The sequence below is a fragment of the Mauremys mutica genome, chromosome 8 (assembly GCF_020497125.1).
Source record: "Mauremys mutica isolate MM-2020 ecotype Southern chromosome 8, ASM2049712v1, whole genome shotgun sequence".
Taxonomy (NCBI): Eukaryota; Metazoa; Chordata; order Testudines; family Geoemydidae; genus Mauremys; species Mauremys mutica.
Window position 1 is genome coordinate 33,585,705 of NC_059079.1, and position 21,994 is coordinate 33,607,698.

Genomic DNA, 21,994 nt, shown 5'->3' on the forward strand with positions numbered 1-21,994 from the left:
CTGATTCATTTGCTCTCAAGTTAACTTGTCTATCTACTTTTTTCTCTTTACGCTACTCAGATATTTCTGTTTTTTTCCCTATTATATTGTCATCCAGTTTCCCCCCTGTGTTTGCTTGTCAATTCAATCAGGATGAACGTAATCGTTGTGAAACCATAAATAAAAATGAGCGAAAGAAAGAAAATGTAAAAAAATAAACTATTGTATCCTACTATGATGTGTATGGTGTCTGAGAATTCCAATTCCAAGTCTAGTTGCTGGCAATAAGGTACCTAAGCCAAGGCAGTATGCCAGCTAGCTAGACAGCCCATCTAAGTGTGTGTATGTTTCATCTATCATATACACCAATTACTTGTCAGACGCTGAGTGAGAATATTGACAGGGGGAGGGGAGGAGAGGGAGAATTCATAATATCCCAGATTACTTTCTAGTGTCTTCCTTCATTTATCTGTATTATGGTATCGTCTTCATTACAAACTAATAGCTCAGGCAAGACTGAGACTATAAGAGCAATCACATACAAAAAGTGTTTTGCTTTTACCATTCTGGAAAGATTGTTTATGAACGCTAGGTTAATCTTTGTTAGGCCATGCAACGTGGCTCAAACAAGGTGTGGCAGGCAGTTTTATGATCCATAAAGCTTTTTTCCAAACTTTTATACTCTCATTATTTACATTCAATAGTTGTTATATACAGCCAGCTGCTGTGAGAAAGACCCATCAGATGTACTGAGATTTATGGCCTGATTTTTAAAGGTATTTAGGCACCTACAGCTGCAGATAGGTGCCTAGTAGATGTTCAAAAGCATATGAATTTGTATGCACCTAAAATACCTTTAAAACTCTAGCTCTTTCTCTTTAGATTCCTTATAATACAGTTACTGTAGACATGGGCTTGTCCCTTGAACTTGTTTGGGTTGTTCTATTGCTCACATTGACCCAAACTCCATGTATAATGGGAATAACAGCTATTTGTCTGGTGGAAAATCAAAAGATAACTAAATTTGCTCAAAAGCCACCTTATTAAAATCAAGATTTGTAAGGCACACATAGGATTTGGCTCTTACTAGTGTCTGATCATGGATCAGGCCTTGATACTAAAAATCTGACAGAATCTTACTCGTGTTGTCTTCCCCTAGGAAAGTACTTAAGCATGTGCATAAATCCCATTGACTTCATAGCAATTTATGCACATGCTTAAATGCATTCCAGAATCACAGCCTAAAGCAGAACCTCTCAGAGGGCTTTCTGCTGAGTTATACTTCACTCTGAATAGATAAATCCAGATTTTAAGACCCAAACTCAAAAATAAGGGCCAGATCCATTTCTGGTGTGACCCCTATTAAAATCAATGGGGTTCTGCCAGAAATGAATTTGGTCCATACAACCCAAAAGGCATTGTGGTGGTGTTTTTTTTAATTTATAGTTTATCTTAAATCTGGAAGAAACTAAAAAAGGTGGCGAGCATTCATATATCAACAAAGCAAGAAAGTACTAAGAATACTCTGCTATTGTTACTCTAACCAAAGTGCAACTTTCAAACACATTACTACTCAAGTCCTGCAGGCTATTTGTCAGTACTTATTTAGGGAAAAACCCCACTGGCTTAAATGCACGTTTTGCCTGAGTAAGGCCCAAGACCTGGAAGAATTGACCTTATACTTACATGAGCTAAAATAGAATCTGAGTGTTATCTGCTTTTGGAAACTCGCTGTATTAGAAACCATAGATGCTACTTATAGTTTAATGTCAAGCTATCCTAGACATCAGGGTGGAACTTAATAAAAGTTGCTTCATTTCCTCCTGCTGAATTAGTTGATCCTGCTAACTGATTTGGTTAAAGCAGTTTTACCCCAAGGAATTGGTGTGGTTACTGGCCACTCAACACAGCTTTTGGTGGCTAATTAACAAATCAGGTAACTTGTCAGAAGTAAGTATTTTTATAATAGCAAGAAGGAGGTAGATTTTTTTTTCTCAGTTGTTCCATCCATGTTTTTTAAAACAATCAGATAAATTCACCTTGTTTTTAATGGCTTGAAGCCTGATAGCTCTGCACATTCGATAGGTAATTTAATCATCACTGGTGTGGATGAACAAAAACGCAAATTAACTCCTGAAAGGCTTAGTCTTCTCTTAGACAGCTCTGCCTTTCCACTCTCATGCAGGCACTGAGCTTCACCAACTGGTTAGCTGGAGGTGTTATTAAAAATTTAAAGAGAGAAACAAAGGTGTGCTCTGGTGTCTCCTATTACCCTTTCTACTGTTACGCTGGCAGACAAAAGGTCTGGAACCTGCTTCATGAATAATGAATCATGTAATATGCATAATACATTTTTAATGGCACTAAGTAATAACATTAAGACAGATATTTGCAATCTTCAAATTTACACTGTAACAGTCTCAGTAATTTGTTTTGATTCTTCACCAGTTAGATTATTATTAAAGTTATTTTTGCCCATTTGTTTCAAATAGATAGCCTTGAAATTGTCATTCTTTATGGACCTGAGCCTGCGCTTCTTTGAAGTCAAGGGCAGACCTCCTACTGGAATCCCTGGTAAAGAATCCAGAATTGTATGCACAGTAGAGGGAATTTGTCACTATTCTGAATCCTGGTGCAATTGCTTAATTTTAACTTGGTCCTTTCACAAGTAAAACCCACCTGGTTGTGATGGGCCACATGCCTGAGTAAAGACTGAATAAGGACTTCTAGATTTGGTCTATAGGTTGCAGGAAATTTTAAGTAGAAACCTATTTTTCAATTAGTTCATGGTATTTCCCTTTGAAAAGTACCAGATCCCTACACTTTTCAGGCTCTTGGGTTAGCCTACCAGGATTGACCTTCTTACTTCTCGGCTAGGCTAGGCTAGCCTTCTATCAACATTAGTCCCTGGCTAGACATTGTTCAGGTAGAGCCCCTGCATCCTCGTTCAATGCTGCAACCTGGTACCTAAAACTTGCATTTGCCATCAACCAAATCAAGGTAAGTGCTGAAGGTTCAGGCTGCCTGAAGCACTGGGGGAGCTCAAAAGTGCTTTAATTTGGCGTCATCTTTCTGACAATGGAGAGTCTGCTCATGAGTGAAAAGAATCCTTCTGAAGAGTGAAAGCAGAGAGTATTTCTGCTGGAACTGAAATCTGAGGTCAGCAGGAGAGTCCCCTCTGTTAATTCACTTAGCAATATTCCAGCCTCCATTCAACGTCTGCTTACTGGTTTTCCTCTAAAGCCAATTTAAAATATTTTCTTGTCACCTACATCCAGCCTACACCTCATTCTCCATAGTTTTGTCTCTCACCAGTGCTGCCTCCAGTGCTCCCTGCTATGCCTAGACTAGCCTCCTGGCTCCTGTATGCCATATCACCTCTTTCTCTCTTCCTTCAAATACCTTCCCAAAGCCCACTTTTCCCACAATTCCTCTAAAAATTAGCTCTCTGTCAGGAGAGGGATAGATCAGTGGTTTGAGCATTGGTCTGCTACACCTACAGTTATGAGTTCAATCCTTGAGGGCCACTTAGGGATCTGGGGCAAAATCAGTACTTGGTCCTGCCTAGTGAAGCCAGGGGGCTGGACTTGATGACCTTTCAAGGTCCTTTCCAGTTCTATGAGATAGGTATATCTCCATATATGCAAGCTTATTGAGTATCCCTCCCTACATGAACTATTACCAAAATGTACAATTACAGAATCTTATTGTGCATACCCTTCCCCATCTCCACCTGGCCTGCTGTGACCCTGTTCCTTTATGTCATGTCTTTCTGTGCTTACTAAAGACCCCAACTATGAAAGCACTCATACATGTAATTTGATGCATTTGAGTAGACCCACTGATTGAGTTCAATGGGCCTACTTGTGTGTAAATTTACTCACATATGTATGTGCTTCAGGAGAGGGCCTTCAATTGACAGCTCTGTGAGAAAGGGCTCATGGGTAAAATTTTCAAAAGTGAATCTGTAACTTAGGTGCAGATTTTTAAAGGTACTCAGGCATTGCTGCACTCACGGTTGCAAGGCCTACGTGACTTAAGAACATTAGTCTCATTTGATTTCAATGGGAGTTGGGTGCCTAAATACCTTTGAGGATATAGGTCTTAGTGCCTATGTCTCATTGACTTTCAATGAGACGTATGCTCCTAAGCCCCTGTCTCTTAGGTTCTTAAATTATTAAAGCATTTTTGAAAATCTGTCCCATGTGTAAAGTGCCATGCCCACCTATCGCAATATATATGGGTCACCTGATGATTACCTGTTCTGTTCATTCCTTCTTGGGCACCTGGCATTCACCACCATCAGAAAACAGGATACTGGGCTAGATGGACCTTTGGTCTGACACAGTATGGCCATTCTTATGTTCTTATACAATGTTGTATAATAATAAAAAGTGAAATTTCCTAACTCTGTTGAACTTCTGTACTTCAATGAAAATAACTATAGAGGATCCTCAATACTTTATTAATTTAAAACATTATTCCAATAAATATGTATCAATAAACATAAGACACTCCATAAAATCTAAATAAAGACATTTACAATCCTGCCAACAAAGTAAAAACAGCATATTTTTCCACTGAGGTACACACAGGGTCATTTAAGGCAAATTCAATCAATTACACGTTCATAATTATTCCTGCCCAGCCTCGGCATGGCAGCATTTAAAAATAAAAATAAAAAACCCTAATATACAAACAAGTCTATCAGTAACTTGTTAGCTACTTCCCAGTTATTTATAATCAAACCCAGAGTGCTGGTGCTGGTGGTCATTCTGGACAGAAAGCCTGTGCCTGCTATTTGGTCCTGTTCTTTTCAGTCAGGGGCAATCTGTTGTTCTCAGGAGTTCCTAGTTATAAGGCATTACTCTGTGCTTTGGCTTTTCCTGTTGAGTCCTTCATAGGCTTCTCCTTCCCCAACTGATGTAGAGCAAAATCCCAACCTTTTCAGACAAGCAACCCCACTCCTAACACACACACACACACTCACCCAGCCAGGCCTTGTCTATACAGACAGAGAGAGCTGGAAGGACAGGAGACAAGGGCCTGACTCTCTTCTCACATTAGTTTTACAGTAGTGTAAGTCCCGATTTACACCCGTGTAAGTGAGATCAGAACCAAGCCCAAGCTGATTCCTTGGTGCTGAAAGCCACAAGATATCAGTCCAGCTCCTCCACTACAAGCCCTCCAGACAGAGACTGGTCAATAAACCTATTTAACAGTTAAACTCAACAAAAGCAAGCACTTTCCATAACATTACCTAACAGCTCAGTGTGTTTATCATGTAAACTCTGTTTCCCTGCAAGTTAATTTCAAAAATAAAAAGATGAAGGGATTCATGGGTGAAGGACTTGCCAGCTCACCGATATTTTCTAGCTTATCCACACTTGGAGCTTCAGGTTTCAGATGGAAACATTTATTTTCCAGTGTTGTGAGAGAGAAAGCCCAGCCTTTCAGATCCACTTTCAGAGTCCTTCTGGTTGAACTTTCAAAGCTGTGTCCCATCCTATCCTCCCTGAGATCCTTCCCCAAAACGTAATGCCAGGGTCTGTGCTAAAGGGCATGACTCAGGGCCATCAGGGAAGCAAGGGAGTCTCTTCACATAGTGTTGTAGGTGCTTTCTGTATCGCAGCTGGGTCTCATTTCAGACCATGTTGTGTCTCCCGATGTCTCCTTAAATCCACCTTCCTCTGGAAGCCTTTGCCACACAGATCGCAGCCAAAGGGCTTGAAGCCAGTGTGCTTACGACTATGGGTGATGAGGTTTGAGCTCTGGCTGAAGGCTTTCCCACACACCTGGCACTTATGGGGCTTCTCACCTACAAGGAGAAGGGGATAAAGAGGGCAGGCCCCATATTAGACAATCAACATAACATCCAGGCAGATCCAGGACAAACTAGCCATAGTCAATGCACCCCACACTTTGAAGTGATTACCACGCTGCAATATTGTCATCTCTAAGTGACCACAGAACAGGGTCACTCTCCCTGGGACAATACTATGGGTGAAATCCTACCCCATTTAAGTTAATGGCAAAACTCCCTTTGATTTCAGTGGGGACAGGACTTCAACCTATGTCTCATTTCAGTAATGTATGTTACCAGATTCTGGTCTCGCATATGCCAGTGTAACTCCAGAGTAAATCGATCAGCTGATTTAGAATCTGGCCAAAGATTTGGCCAACAAAGTCCAATTTAAAAAAAAAATGATTGTCTTTCTTCTTCTCTTCCCCCATCCCATTTTACTATTTAAATGGTTCAGCTGAACCAAATTTTTCAAATGTAGCCACTAAAGCAGGGGTCGGCAACCTTTCAGAAGGGGTGTGCCGAATCTTCATTTATTCACTCTAATTTAAGGTTTTGCCTGCCAGTAATACATTTTAATGTTTTTTAGAAGGTCTCTTTCTATAAGTCTATAATATATAACTAAACTCTTGTTGTATGTAAAGTAAATAAGGCTTTTAAAATGTTTAAGAAGCTTCATTTAAAATTAAATTAAAATGCAGAACCCCCCCGGACTGATGGCCAGGACCCAGGCAGTGTGAGTGCCACTGAAAATCAGCTTGCATGCCGCCTTCAGCATCCGTGCCATAGGTTGCCTATCCCTGCACTAAAGTTTATTTTGTCTCAACTTGAGACAAATTCTAAGTCAGCCAATGGATTTACTCTGAAATTACACTGGAGTAAGTGAGACAACTTTATAATAATAAGATTTAAGTTTGTTTTTCACAACCACCTGTGACCTTTTTGAAAGTCAAATACTTTGACAAACAGCACTGATTTTATATATGTATATACAGATCACTATCATTTTCTATGATTTAAATCTATGATGCTAGCAGTTTGAAAGGGAATCTTTATTTTTAAAGATCCCTGAGAAGACCTTCTGCCTCTTTCAACAACATTCTTTGAAAAATGCTTTCCTTGAGTAATTTATCTGCAGTGTATTAATTTCCATATTCATTATGATCAACAATGAAACTTGAGAACTATGCACCTCTCCTCCCATTATATGCCAGACTGCAACCATTTGATTGGAAAGTCCGGGTGGAAGCCCAATAGATAGATAATCTCTGAGTAAATATTTAGACTGAGAGTTGGACCCTGGGCCCTTGAGTTTAGTGTTTAATCTAGAGGAGGAGGCTGCTGCTGCTGCTGCTATTGTAAAGTGGCAGGCTATGCAGATGGAGATGCAGCACTCAGATTCACCTGTCATTTTCCAAGGGCCATAGCTCTAAATCAAGGCCATATGAATATATTGTTCTACAAATCATCTTACAGAGAAGCCCTTCTGAATAACCACAGGGAGGATCCTATTAAAGCAACACTGATTGGACAGTGAGGATTTCAGGTATGAAACAGAGGCTGTTCATGAAACCAAGTTCAAATTTCCCTTCTTTGCACCATTGCTCCGCTTGGGTTTCCACAGTGTGAGCTACCCCGGTGGGGCAAGGGCCCGGCAGAGGTAGCTGCATGCACTGGTCTGGCTGAAGATGACTGGATTGGTGGGAGGGGAGAATCTCCTCTCCAGAATCTATTCTAATGAATAGGGGCTGAACGCCAGCTGCAGCAGGGCTGACCTGTGTGAATGAAAGTGTGTTTCTTCATGTCAGATTTCTGGTGGAACCGTTTCCCACAGTACTGACAGGGGTAGGGCCGGGTGTCCGAGTGGATGAGCAGGTGGGTGGAAAGGGTAGAAGATCTCTTAAAGCTCTTGCCGCAGATCTTACAATCAAAGCTGCGTTCCTGCAGAGAGAGGAAAGACACACACCCCGTTATGCCACTCCTGAGATCTCTTCGCAATACAGTTAGCCTGCCAGTGCATTAACAAACACCCCCATCCCAGGAACTACATCCTCCTCCCCAGTATCCACTAGGCCCAGTGAAGGCACTAACCTTGGCATTACTGCCCCACTTGGTAAAACACATCCCTGATTCACAGTCAGATAAATTCACCTTCCTCCCAATTCTATGCACCACTCAGACCTAGTGATTTAATGGAACGGCTCTTCCAGACGAAGGGACTGTGTGAGACTAGCTACTTTGGTGCCCCAGACTTTGCACTAGAAATGTGCACATGCCAGGGGGCTCCAATGGAGAAGCCATATGACTTCACTGAGCAGCCTGTTGGCCACAAGACAGCACAGTGGGGCATTAGGTTAATGACATTGCAAGGTACAGGACCCCACCTGACATCTTAACAGTGCTGAAGACCTGGGAGAGTGAGGCATTGAGGGGAACTTTTGGACTGGGTTGAATTCTGTTGGGCAGTTATTGTTTGCTGCTAGATTTACTTTTCATCAACATTCAGGTCAAAGGTGCCTAGGGCTTTAAGATCAGAGCCTTTTTGGTTGTTAATATTTTTATAAATCAAAATACATACACTGGAACCACCACTACCTCTCTCTCCACTCAACTTCCTGTCAGATCCTTAGACACCCCATCACGCACTCCTCTCCTCTCCTCCTTTCACTATGCTCCCTCTCTAGACACCCCATCACAAAATCCTCTCTTCCTTCCGTGCTTCTTCCCCTACCACACACTCCTCTCTTCTCCCAGCACTCACTCTCCTCCTCCAAGGCCATGTTATGCTTTTCAGACACGTCTGCTTTAAGTCTGTAGTTGGCAGGCAGCATTTGCTTGTTGTGCTCAGCCCCAAATGCTTCCTCCTCAGGGTTTGAATACACTGAATTGCCCTTTTTCCTACTGTTTAACTGGTGATATTTCCCTTCCTCAGACGCCCTGCAGTCGCACACGCATTCACTTGCAAATAAAACAGCAAACAAGCCTCTCTGTAACTCTGTCCTCCTGAAGCTGACTTTGGGAGGGAAGATTTGTCAGGCCAAGTGAGTGGGTGAAGGGAAAATATGGTACAATATCAGCAGGTGGAAAAAGTTACAAATCCTCCTACCAAAATTAACGACCATTCTTCTTGTGTGTGACTCAGATCACATTGAGATGGGTGAAGTCTGCTCTCTACACACGACTGGGTATTCAGGTGTTCCCTGCACACACACACACACACACACACACACACACACACACACACACACACACACACACACACACACACACACACACACACACACAGTAACTAAAAAGGAGGGAGAGAGGGGGGAGAGCTGGAGGGTGGAGACAATGAGTTTCTTTAACTGCTAAAAAGTCCACCATCCTGCTGCAAGGTCCTGACTTTGTGTGAGAGTGACATGAACGGTTGTTTGTAAAGTATCATAGGTGTCCATAGCTCATTACAGACAAACATAGGGCCTGGGAAATGTGGAGGAAGTTTGGTATGTATTATATTTTGTTAATTTCATTCTCAGTGTTTATAGTGCCTGGATCCCGGATGCCTACCTGTCACCATGTTCTCCACATTCAAGAGCCCACCTGCCACTGTGCCCCCATCAGCCTCAGCACTCTCCTTCCTCTGAAAGCCACTATGCCTCTCTGACTCCCTCACCCTGAGTGCCTTCCTGCACCATGGCCCGCTCACCCTAAGTGCCCATCTACCACCATTCAGTTGCCTCAGCTGCCTCTTTTGTTCTGTACCGATGGCCCTGGCTACCTGCCTTAGCACTGCATGCCCCCACCAATGTGCCTGCCCTGCTCTTACCTGGGAGTGCACAGACTTGTGCTGCTCCAGGCTGACTGCATGGCCAAAGGTCTTGCCACACATGTCACAGGCAAAGGGTCTGGTGCCGCTGTGCGAGCGGCGTACATGCACCTCCAGGCCATGTGGGGTGGAGAAGACCTGAGGGGAGAGAGCACACAGGGGTCAGGCAGGCTAGAATGAGGAGGCAGGGGCTCGGATAGGACCGGAGTGGGGGAGGTCGGTTCCTACCTTGCTGCACTTGACGCACTTGTAGGAGCCAGTGCTGATCAGCAGTGGGCGGCACAGAAGCTCTGACTCCACCTTGATCCCACCTGGGCCTTTCTCCTGCTGCAGCCCAGGCTGGGCCTCTGCATAGAGGCCGGATGTTGCTGCTGGTGGCCGCTCGAAGAGTCCCGGCCCAGGGGAGCTGAAGTCACTATAAAGTCTCAGGGCTGAGCCACAGTCTGCACCAAAGAGGGCAGACTCCGAGCTCCGCTCACAGAAGAGCCCCAGGGCTGAGCTACGCTCCAGGGTTGGGCAGGGCCTGTAGTTCTGCACCAAATGCCTCAGCTCAGAGCTGCCCAGGGTGCTCCATGCATATGGCTTGAAGGGCACTGAGAATGGGGGCGCCTCATCCAGGGAGGGGCAGACAGAACGCTCAGACGCTGTGGAAACACAAGAGGAGGGAGCGATTAGTGGTGTTCATAGCCACCACCCATTGGGCACAAAGTAGCACCTCAGAAGCCCAACACAGGTTCCAAAGCCAGAAACCTATCAGTGCTGCACACTCACTCACATGAGGGCTGCCTCTAAGGGGCGGGAGGGGGCTGTTACCCTGCATAGTTCACTATAGGCTTAATGCATTCATTGCTACACTCTGCACACGCTGCCAAAGCCAGCTTTTCAAAAATGGCCACTCATTTGGGGTGTCTCAGTTTTTGGGTGGCCAGCTTGGAACCTTTGGCTTGATTTTCACAGATGTTGCTCACCTGCATCTCCCTTTGACTTTGACTGGAGTTCTGGGTACTCAGCACCCATGAAAAACATACCCAATATGTGCCTCAGACTGGGCACCTAAAATTAATGGCTACATTTGAAATTTTTGGCCTGAATGACTAGGTGGTAATGTAAAGCACACATAATAAATAAATAAATAATGAGCCTAGCTCTTATATAACACTTTTCATATTCTCCTACACATACCATTATGGACATGCCAGGAGCAGCTAAAGGTGTGTTGCGTTTTGCACTTTTAGCAGAACTGAAATCCTTCTGTTTCCCAATTTAATGTCGGAATTAGTCTCCAGATTTGGCACCATAAGGCTTTAGAGTACAGTTGAATTATCTCTGTAATATTCCTCACTTTTGCAGAGGAAACATTTTAAAATGGTCTCTTGCTGAAATGGAGATGTGTAATGCTCACATTTCTCTGGGTTCCTTTAGTGAAACAAGCATGGGCCCCAAAAACTCTGAACTTCACAAACTCCAGCCCTGACAAATATTATGAAAACCATGCGCATAAACCACATGTAAAATTGAAGACACAAAAGAGAGTGATTGCCCTTCCTGGTCATAACCTACACGAACTGCACCACAACAGACTGCTGGGGCTCAGATCCATCACTTACTTCTGTTTTTGCCAAGAATATGAAAACAAAAATGTTTGAGATGCTTTGGGTTTTTTGCTTTGCCAAAATTTTCCAGCCAGCTCTAACTTGAGCCAGCAGTTCTGTTCATACCCCTGGTGAGGGAGATGGGCAGCAGGGATGTAGAAATGGGCTCTGGGAAAGAGCATGAGCTTCAGAGGGCCATGAGGATTGAGCAGGGAGAGCCAGGTTTGGAGGACATGGCTGGTCAAGTGGGACTTTTGAGAAACAGGGGGGTTATCAGAGATGTGCCAGGAGACAGGGAGGAAATAGGCGTGGGGCGTGTAGCTCAGAGGTAGGACATGAGACATGGAGAGATGGAACCCAACTGTCTCAGCCCTGACACATTGGACCTTAAAGGGCTCCCTGAGTACCACTGCCTTGGCTCCTCATCACACCATCCAGCAGCACAGGGGGAGTCGAGTGTCTCTGTGCTAAGGCATCTGTTATCAAGGGCTCTCCACAGCATAGCTACACTATGGACTAGGAAGAAGAGGCAACAGTGGAGAGTATTTAATTCACTCTCCCATGCTGATGCCTCCACATAAAGCCATTTGGCTTCATCACCTCAGGCTGCCTGAACAACTCCACCTTTCCTTCAGCCAAACACCTCTTCCTGCAAACTCCCACTTCTACATCCACAATTACTCCCCTGGCTCCTCACATCCCCAGTCAGAGGCAGCCTCACACTCTCTCAAAACCCTCTTGACACACCAAGATGAGGGTGAAGATATGTGGCTATGAATGCTGTAAAGGCGGGAGCTGAGATGGAAAAGGAAACTGATGAGTGGAGATGGAGCACTGAATGACTTGCTCTTATTCCCTTGCTTTGTACACTTTATGTTGGTGGCATATGCAGTCTAGAAACCTCCCATCAAAATAAGGAAGATTTTTGTGTGGGAATACCCGTACCCACACACATCACACACACTCACTCATACAAAATGGGTCTGAAATGCTGACACGATGGTGAACACAGTCTGTCCTGCTCTGCACTGACTGCAAAGCTGTGGTCAGCAACATGTCAGCTCTCTCGGTTCTTCACAACCAGTGTCTCAGTGTTGTCAACTATTGCAATTTGATCACAAGTCTCAGAGTATTTGCTGGTTCTCTTAAAGCCCCAGCTTCCGGAAGGATGTGATTTCATCAGCATTTCAGCTTTCTTTCTGTTATTAAAGTAATTTTCAGACACTCATGGTTGGGGTGGAAAGCTTGAAAACATGACCCCTCAATGCTCCAGCACTAGAAGGCAAATCAAAATACCCCCAGGGCCTTATTTTTTAAAATCTCATGATTTTTAAGCCAGTCTCTTTATTTTTAGGGGGTGGGAAAAAGGGATGACTTTTGATTTTGAACCTTTGGAGTAGGCAATAGGGATGTGGTAACATTGGGTAGTGAAGACCAGTCCTGTAGAGTCCCACCCACATAGATACACACCCTTCCTACGAGTGCAGGTGCCAGGGCAGAGCACCCCACACACTGGGCACACCCTCACTAAGGACTGGATGGAGTCACAGAGGCACAGCCCTGAGGTGGGTCGGGGTGACACTGCTCCTCTGCCCCAGAACGCTTCCCAGCACCAAGAGCAGTGCAATCTGCTCCCTCCCCTATCCCCAGCCAGTGCCTGGGCAGAATCATATCCCGCCTTCCCTCCACCCCCCCACTCCCTAGCCCGTTTAAGCTCCCCCAGGAGCACAGGTGCCGCAATTTTGCCCGGGCTTTGCATAGTTCATGCAAGGGAGGGGAAGAGCCCATCCCCCATAAGGGCTAGTGGGACTTTAGCCCTAAATGACTGAACTAATAAATGAATAGGCAGCACTCTATGTACACAAAGATACACACACATCTCTCTGCCTTCCTAGCTAGAGTCTTATCCCTGGGAAAGGTATCATGCAAATACAATAGCAATGATATATTTAATAGTATATATTAATATACTTTAAATTAATCGGTTATAGATTATGAATATGTATGGCCAGGTGTTATTACATACATATATATAAAGAGAGCTTATAGGTATAATGTATTTATATACCGCAGTAATTTGCATAAATACGGTAGATGTATGGTATTTATAAATATTATTAGTAATACTATAAATAAATCTACTCTATGCAAATTACTATGGCATAAATACAATATTCAGATTTAATTTTACACACTAATGAAATGTGAATACATATATTCTTTTTGCAGATCACATGGAATACGAACATGAATCATATTCTATTCCACTATAGGCACATAGCATATGTATTCTATAGTGTTTGCGTCTATATACACACTCTCAGTGCCTCTGCCCTATATGGATTTCATTTAGAAAAGCTGTTTCTCTCTTTTCTTACTTGTCAAGCACAGCAACGATCTTTCCACAGAAGAATAAATCCTGCCGTGAAAAATTAAAATATTGTATCAATACGTCCCCGCGACCTAATTAGACCTTCAATTGGCTTACAGATTTCTGGGACAGAGAAGCTGGCGAGGGACTGGGCGGCGGGGGAGGACTGAGGAGAAAGAATTGGTGGGAGGAAGCTTGCTGTCCTGACACTGCTTTCAGGCTTGCCAGCCAGCTCGTACCTGCCTCTCTATTGATGCCAAGCTGGCTGGAGTATTCAGTGTAACGATTTCAGCAGCATTAGTAGGGGACACGCCTGTCGGGTCGGATCAGTGGATGCCAGGGACACCTGCAATCCCCACTTCACTCCTAGGATATGTTCGTTAGGAATGTAACGGGGACAGATCCCTCCAGTACTGATGCCCCCATCGCATAATCAGTTTGAGCTATAAAAGATTATCTCATTTTGTTAAGACGCTCGCTCCGAACGCACCTTCCTCGACGCACTCCCAGTAAATGAAGCGCTTTAGGCAAGTGAATTTTAGGAGGGGAAAAATAATCGTGAACCAAAAGCTAGGCGCAGATCTAGTGAAGACTCTCTCTCCCGCGATCTGTGTCCACATGTTTACAGGCACGAGATGGGTGAGGTAATAGCTTTTACTGGACCGTCTTTGGTTGGCGAAAGAGACAAGCTTTCGAGCGTCCACAGAGCTCTGCTTCGGGGCTGTGTAAGCTGGACAGCTTGTCTCGCTCACCAGACTCTACCTCATCCACCTTGTGCCTCTCATATCTGGACCTGGGACCAAAACGGCTACAACAACGCTCCGCATGTGTACACACGGCGGCCGGGGCGCGATCTACAGGTCCCTCTCCAGAAGCCATTAGTATGGGGGGAGAGGAGAGGCTTTACTGTTAATTATATTGTTATTATTAATTAGAATGCAGATAACTAAGCAAACCAGATCAAATTTCATCCCTGCATTTTGTCGTGTGTACCATTTTATTTGCCTTGAATCAAACCCTGGGGGCTTTTAAAATGTAGAGCTGCTCCCCTATTATATACAGACGTGGCTATGCAGAGACATTACAGGGACAAAGTAGGAATGAAAATCAGGAACAGGTTTTTGTTTGTCTGCGGGGGTTTGTTGATCTTACAAAGCTGAGACAATTTTTTTCCTTTCCAGCGACAGAAATTGTTGCTTTCTGCACCGAGTTTATGCACGCACACACTTTTGTCTTTTTTCAGCTGCAGCTTTTTAACGGAGGCAATAAAAAGCTTTGTTATTTTTGTTATAAAACGACACGATTGTATTTTTAAATGAGATAGTATTCAAGCCAAAGTCAGGTCTGCATCTTCTCCCACTGCCCCGGCCACATCAAAGACACAACCAGGGAGCTAGAGACAGAGCTGTAGCTATAAGTGTGAGCTTCCTGGATTTGGGGTGTTTAAATCCGACCGTCATTATTTTCATCTGTTTTTCAGGAATGCATTTTTAGAAAAGAAAAAAATCCCTTTTTAGACAAGAAACAAGAAATAACTTGAATGGGAGTTAGGAAAGTATCTAACAGATAATGCAAACACACACACACACACACACACTTATGTTTACTATAGGTGTATAGATAGCCGTGCATCTACATTTATTAGTTTTCATAACACGTATCCCCTAGCGCAGTCCGATCTATCTTATAAGCAAACTCAGAGACACTGTAGCAGCCTATAACATTTAGACACCAACAAAACTAATTTTATACTCCTGTGATTTGCATTCTTCAATATTTCAAGGCTCTTCAGTCAAATTATTCTTCTATATCCACTCGTGCCCATGCTCAATCCGGGCTAGATCCTGCTCTGTGTGAAGCCAACAGGAATGCTGCACTCCGTAAACTAAAATCCCTCTCTGGGTGCATGTTTAACACTGGAGTAAGATGCACAGGGAAGCTCATTTCTAACCCAACGCAATGTACAGGGGTTGTCGGGATTCAGTGTAACACACAGTGGAGGCTTTTTCTTCTTAACAGCTACAGGCACATTGGTAACACAACCGACAGCTGCTGTGTTTGCGCGGGTGCTGGTCGGTGCTGAGGGGGAGTGGATCCGGCAGGACGGTTTGCAGCCAGGAGCCCCCATCACCCCGAAACAGCCACTCTCCAGCCCGGCCGATTTCCCTGGGCTGGGACGGCCCCCGACGGCGGCTCCCCGCTAAGAGGCTGGGGAGGAAGCCGGCCCCTGGCCCTGGGCTGCCAGCCGCGCCCCTCCCAGCCAGAGCCCCCAGCCCGCGGGCGGTGCCGGCTCCGGGCCCTACCTGGCGACACGGACGGGGACGGGGGTCTCCAGAAGTCCTCGAACTCCGACGCTCGGTCGCAGACGCTGCCCTCGCAGCTGGGAGCCGAGTCGGAAGCGCCATCCACGGCCTCGCTCAGGTGGGATTCCGGGGAGGCGCGGCCCCGGGGGGGCTCCGGGTCCCGGAGGCCGGAGCTGCACAGACCCGTCTCCGCCGGGATCTTACTGTCTGCGGGGGACAGAGGCGAGAAGGGCCCTTACCCCGGGGCAGTGGGGAGAGCCCGGCCCGCGGGGCCCCCGCCCCCCCGCCAGGGCAGCGTCCCCCTGCGGCAGCCCAGCAGCGCCCCTGCCCCAGCACCCGGGCAGCGCCTCCCTCTGGCCCCGCCGCTCCCCCAGCTCAGCCCCGACCCGCTGCTTCTCCGGGAGACCCGCAGACTCGGCCCGTGCCGGGGCTGGGCTCGGGCCGGCTGGACCCGGGGTCCCCATTCAAACACCAGCCCGGGGCAGCGGGGTCCTCGGGGCGGCAGGGGGCAGCCCCTGGACTGCAGCTCCGGCTGCCGCTTGCCAGGCGCCGAGCTCCCCCAGTACTGGGCGGGCACCTGGCAAGGGGCAGGCGCGGGGCAGAGACCTGGTCGCTGGGATCCCCTGGCCCTTGGGCCGCATCTCCCCACCCCGCCTCCCCAGTGCCCCATTGCTACAAGCACCAGTCCCTGCACACCACACACAGACACACACACACACACACACACCGGGGCCGCGTGCCTTTGCCCCGCGAGCTCCCCGAGCCCCCTGCCCGCCCTCCCAGGGCTCTGTGGTTGCCTGCCATGACCTGGCACAGCCCCCTTGGCGCAGGTCAGGCTCTGATCCCCCACCTCCATCTGTTGTACCGCTGCACCCCGTGCCCGGAGCTGCAGTGCCGCGGCCCCTGACCGCAGGTGCCCGCCCTACCTGCACAGATCTGAGCCAAGAGGCTCTCCAGGCGCAGGCTGCAGTCCTCGTCCGGAGAGCGGGGCTGGTGGTAGCTGTGCGCCTTCTTACTCTTCACCAGGAAAGACCTCGGCATGGTGAGGCTGCTCCTGCTCCTCGAGGCGCCTGTCGCTCTCCGCGGCTGTGTCCGCGGCCCGGACACCCCAAATCACCAGCAGCGCCACCCGTGAATCGCCTTAAATCCCCAGCCTTGGATGTGCTCTGCAGAGAGATTTGACAAGCCATTGGTTAGGGGTCTCCGGGGGGACTGGGAATCGGGACAGGGCGGGGAGGGGCGAGGGGACGGGGCAGGGGAGGAGCATGCGTACAGGACGGCTCCGAGCACCAGGTGGCATTCAGACAGGTGGTTTCAAAACAACGCATCTCCAGACGCATCGGCCACAAACGGGGCTATCGGCTTGGGGGCGCGCGGGGGGGGGTCGTTTCTTAGGTGTCTCCAGCCAGCTGGGAAATCAAACCCGCCGCGCTGCGAAGGAGCGACACTGCCCGTTCACGCTGTTGTTACTCCAAAGGGCGTTACGCGGTCCTCCCCTCCGATCTTTCCTCAGGAGGGTGGGCTGGCGGGAGAGGGGCTGCTTGCGGCTTGTTGAGCAACAGACGGGGAGAAATAACACGCGAGGCGCCTTTCGCACCATCCTCACCCTGGAGAGCTCACACGGGAGCAATCTCCCCAGGCAGTGCAAACGAGGCGGATCATTGAGTGTGCCAATTTACCGAGGTGAAACGGAGCCAATCCGTCACTCACGCAAGAGAGTGAAAGGCCCCACAAATATCACTGTGCGCGCATTGGCCCCGAGACTGCTAATAATAACAAATAGCTCGACACACTGATTTCTGACCAAACTTTTGCGAGATGCCTGAGTTACAATAGTTTAATGTTTTCATAATCTGCATGGCTGTAAACATTTTAAAAGCTCATCAGCGGCGCAGGAACAATGTGGGTCATTTGCAGGCTCTTCCCTCTAAGAGACTCTCAAGCAATAGCTTGTATCAGATTGATTTTGTGGGGGGGAGGGTAAATTGCAAACAGAAAACAGCGGTGTCTTGCTCTGTCCTGCTGGGCATCAGTCCAAGGAGGGCCCTGGATACTGAGTACTGGGAGAGGGAAAGTTTATTCAAGCACATCAGGAAAGAAATGCCAGCTACGCGCCTGCTGTCTGCTGCTGCTGCTGCTGGGAAGTCAGGAGAGCAGCAGCCTTCAACCTGCTGTCTGATCTCTGGATAATTTAGTGAGATCACCAGTGTTCATTTACCCCTCCGCCTACTCAGTTAACAGTCCCCGCCAGACACGATTCGGTGTGGACGGTCTCTTCATATTTGCATTAGATCAAAGAGCTACAAATCAGCAGCAAAGCGTAGCCGTCTCGGAGACAACACGCTTTCTGAAACGATGTAACAATTGTAAACTGGACACGTATGAACGACACCAGAGACTGTCCGCTAAAGGGTTTTCGGCGACATCAGTGTAAATGGGATTAATTTGCTTGGGGGGAGGGAGTATAATTAAATCTACAAACAAAATCCAAAATCTGAGAGTTATCCCTGTCGGAGTATCGTGGTACATCCCGGTCCTAGCTCAAATATCCACTGTTGAATAAACTTAACAAATACATAAAATTGTAAAAACATTTTAACTGTAACATGAAAACCCGAGATCTCTCCACACACTTGGATCGAAAAGACACCTGGGGGAGAAAAATCTGTTTACAAGTTTCCTTTGGGGTCTCCGGAGTCAGGGGGTTAACGAACAGACGGGTGTGCTATTCAGCATCAGCTCTGTCACTTATAGAGCCTCAGAGCTGGGCTGCCACAACAACTGTACTCGGCACTTTGCAAAGAGAAATAGCCCATGTCTGAGCTCTAATGCGGGTTTGTCCTCCGCCAGCGCCGGCTCACCACGCCTGGGGTAAGGAGCCAGCCTGCGCTTTCTACGAGGAAAGAAAGGAAGACGCTGGATCTTGTCACGCACGCGGCATTGAATTTAATCTGGGTTTGGTTTTCCTCTAATGGCTTCAGTTTATTATGAACAGCTAAAAGAGGTCCTGTCTGATTTCATTTACCCTGGTAGGGCCGGGCCCAGAGGGGAACCAATCAATTGCTGCAGATACATTTTTTCAGCGGGCAGCTCTGTAATTTACAATACCAGCAATCAATCGATTGCCTTTCATTGCTCACGCAGGTGTTTTAATATTTATTCCGCCTCGTTCATTTTTTTTGCCATCGAAAAGACGTAAACAAATATAGTAAATGTTATTCAGTGGGATCATTTTTAATCCCCTGTACGTTAAAATAGAGATTCTCTTGACAGGATCGCCCGAAAAGCAGTTGTTCTCTTCGCTACAGTATTTTCAGATCGTTCTGTTTGCTAGAAACTGGTGGGAGAGTTTCTCCCCTGTTCCACCTGTTCCTTAATTCATCCTTGAGAAGGAGGCACTGTTAACTGTGAAAGGAAGGGGATAAAAATCAAAGTGGCTTGATAAACTTGTTGACATATTTATCATGAGCCATAGGAGCCTGCCCTCTATTGATTCACTAACACCGCAGCCGAGAGGGCCTCAAAAATATTTCAAACACTTTAAAAATCTCAACTTCTGTTTTTTTCCCTCCAAAAGCCTGGGCACGTCTGTGCGATGGGTAACACGCCCCAGCTTCGCTTCTTGCGTGCGCTCCAACACGTGTGCGCGCGCAGGGCTGTCCACACTGCCCTTCTTGTCCTTCCGCGCACTCCTTCCACACACCGTTGGAAAGGGAAGTTACTTCGTTGCCTGATTCCAATTTGTTAGAGTAACTCGCTCCTTTCTCTGAACAAGACAAATCGGTTTCCTTATCTCAGTTCTGGCCGCTGCTTAAATCTGCGCTCCCTGCTGAAAGCCAAGGCCAAATTTTCTGAGATGGCCGATAATCCCAGCCAATAAATGTGGGAACACGGTTTCCCAAACCCACCTGGCATTATCCGACCCACCCGTAAGGAAGTGAAACATATGGCAGGAACTCGGGGAGCGTTTAGCCAACAGCAGAGCTGTTCTCTCCCGCTGCGCCAGGAAATCAAAGCGAGACCCACGTTCCCCAGTGATGCTGGCGGCGCGCTCGGGCTTTTCGGACCCCTGGATGTCAGGCTCCGAGCCTGTCCCGGGGCCAGTCAGTGATGCGGCGAGGGCGCAGGCCTCGCTTTCCAGCAGCCTGTTACATGTCGGGCTCCGTTTTATCTTTGGGCCATGTACGGTTATTATTCGCCACGTGCTTTCGTTTCATGTTCTCTCCCCGCTCCCAGTCGCCGGGCTGTTATTAACTGTTCTCCTCGCTGCATAGGCAGAGGGAGGGAGGGAGGCAGCGAGCAGCTCCACCCGCACAGCTGGGCACTCTCAGCCCTTCGCAGGAGGGCCGGGCAAAGCCGATTCCGTTTCCCTGCGGCGCCCCGGGCGCTCCCACAACACGCCCTGCGCTTCGCACGGCTGCTGGGGAGGAACCGAGGGGGGGGGGTCCGTTTTCCTAGCGGATCTGCCCTCTGCCCCGGGGGAGACGCGTGTCTAACCTCCCCTCCCCTTCGGGGCTCGGGGCAGGGGCTGAGCAAAGAGCAGCGCTGGTAGGTTTGTCCTTTGCTCTCAGGGAGACCCGCGGGCCAAGGGGGACAGGACATTTCCCCGCGCCGGCCAGGGGCGCAAGGCAAGGCAAGGAAAGCTGCTTACCATTTGGAAGCGTGGCTGCAGACAGCTTTGTGCCACACAGGCTGCTAGTTTAGGTGACTTTAAATTTAGCCTCCCTTAAGGAGAGCTGGTGTCTGACTTTGCCCTTTTTTTTTTCTCTCAACTCCTTCAGAGCTCAGCCCCCAAAACCACAAATTCCACTTCCTGAGCGTTAGGAGCTTCTGCAACAAAAATGCGTTTAAAAACCTATCAAATCAACACCGGGTTCTCTCTCTCTCTCTCTCTCTCTTTTCCTTAAATGAAAAGGTCTTACCGTATTCAGCTTGGCAGGGTTCGCCGGGGTGACATCCAAGTGTCATTCTGCAATAGGGCGTTTCATTTCACTCGGGGTTCTGCTCTAGAAATTACACACAGCGAGCTGAACTATTCTTGGATCCTCTTCAACTTCCGCAACGAGAACAGGTCACAGATTCAAAACACAGATTGACTCAAAAAGGGGGGGGGCGGGGGCTGGGGACTGTGCTCGGAGGAGCTGACACAAAACTTTCAGGGAAATTCAAACCTCTCAGCTCAGCCCCCCTCCGGTCCTGGGAGGGCTGAACAACCCCCACGGGGCAGTCTAGACGGGGGTTGTATTATGGATCGGGTTTAAGGCAGAGCATTGTACAAAGGAGCCCTTCCCTAGCCTAGAATTAACTTGTTGTGGAAACTCTTTTGGGATAAATACACCCAGCAGCGCTGAAAATACCGTGACACCCAAACCTAGAGATTTGCTCATTTCCCTTTGGATTTAGGTAATGGTTAAATATGGAAGAGGTAGGCGAGATTCTCTGCCCTCCCCCCTTTGCACAGAGGTTATTGTAGCTACAGAGTGATTCAAACACCGCAGGCAAGAGACACACACTCGGGAAACGGCTGCCTTAGAGCAGCCTTCCTTACCTAATTTCCGGTGGTCAGTTTGCTAAATTAGAAAGGATCTGTGAGAAAGGCGCTTGTTGCACGCAGCGTGCAGACCTGAAGTCACCAGAGCTAGTGGGGAAGGGGCGGAGGAAAGCACAGCTCGGCGAGTGCACCGTTATTATCCAATTTAGCAGCGCTTTACTCACTTCGTGCAGGAGAAACGTCCTTTAAAATTAGAGAGGGGCTCAAACCACTGCCGCTCTCCTGCCCCGCTCCCCAAAGTTTGCGGGTGCTCCGATCTGGGCTGTTGGCTCCTCTCATTATAAAAGAGAAGGGACAATTGATTGACACAATTCTCACCCTGAGCTAGTCTTGAATTCTGACACATCCCAGCGCCCTAAATCCGGGCTTCGGTCTGGCCCTTCTGAGGTACACGGTTTCTTTTGCGATGCACAGGAGGCAGAGTAAATGCACACCCTGGAGGGGAAAGGGAAGGCTGCTGCGGCTTTTGCGAATGGAGAGCTCAGCTCTCCAACCTGCACAGAGACTTGGGGGCACCCCACTCCCTGACTCCTGCTGCTCAGGGGAGAAGGTCCTCGCTGAAATAGTCAAGACTGTGCAAACATGGG

General features: G+C 47.5%; 1 protein-coding gene across 2 annotated transcripts; it reads right to left on the minus strand.

The window, feature by feature from the left end:
* Positions 1–4,438: 4,438 nt before the first annotated feature.
* GFI1 (growth factor independent 1 transcriptional repressor) lies at positions 4,439–20,917 on the minus strand. 2 transcript variants are annotated; one of them, XM_045027997.1, is made up of 7 exons: positions 20,779–20,917; positions 16,783–17,022; positions 15,857–16,063; positions 9,819–10,234; positions 9,591–9,728; positions 7,558–7,723; positions 4,439–5,797 (listed from the first exon to the last, which is right to left on the minus strand). In XM_045027997.1, the coding sequence occupies exons 2-7, from the start codon at positions 16,895–16,897 to the stop codon at positions 5,619–5,621; spliced, it is 1,221 nt and encodes a 406-aa protein (XP_044883932.1). In that variant the 5' UTR covers positions 16,898–17,022; positions 20,779–20,917; the 3' UTR covers positions 4,439–5,618. The 2 variants fall into 2 exon arrangements, with proteins under 2 accessions (XP_044883932.1, XP_044883933.1); XM_045027998.1 differs by lacking the exon at positions 20,779–20,917 and adding an exon at positions 20,508–20,539.
* Between the last annotated feature and the right edge of the window lie 1,077 nt (positions 20,918–21,994).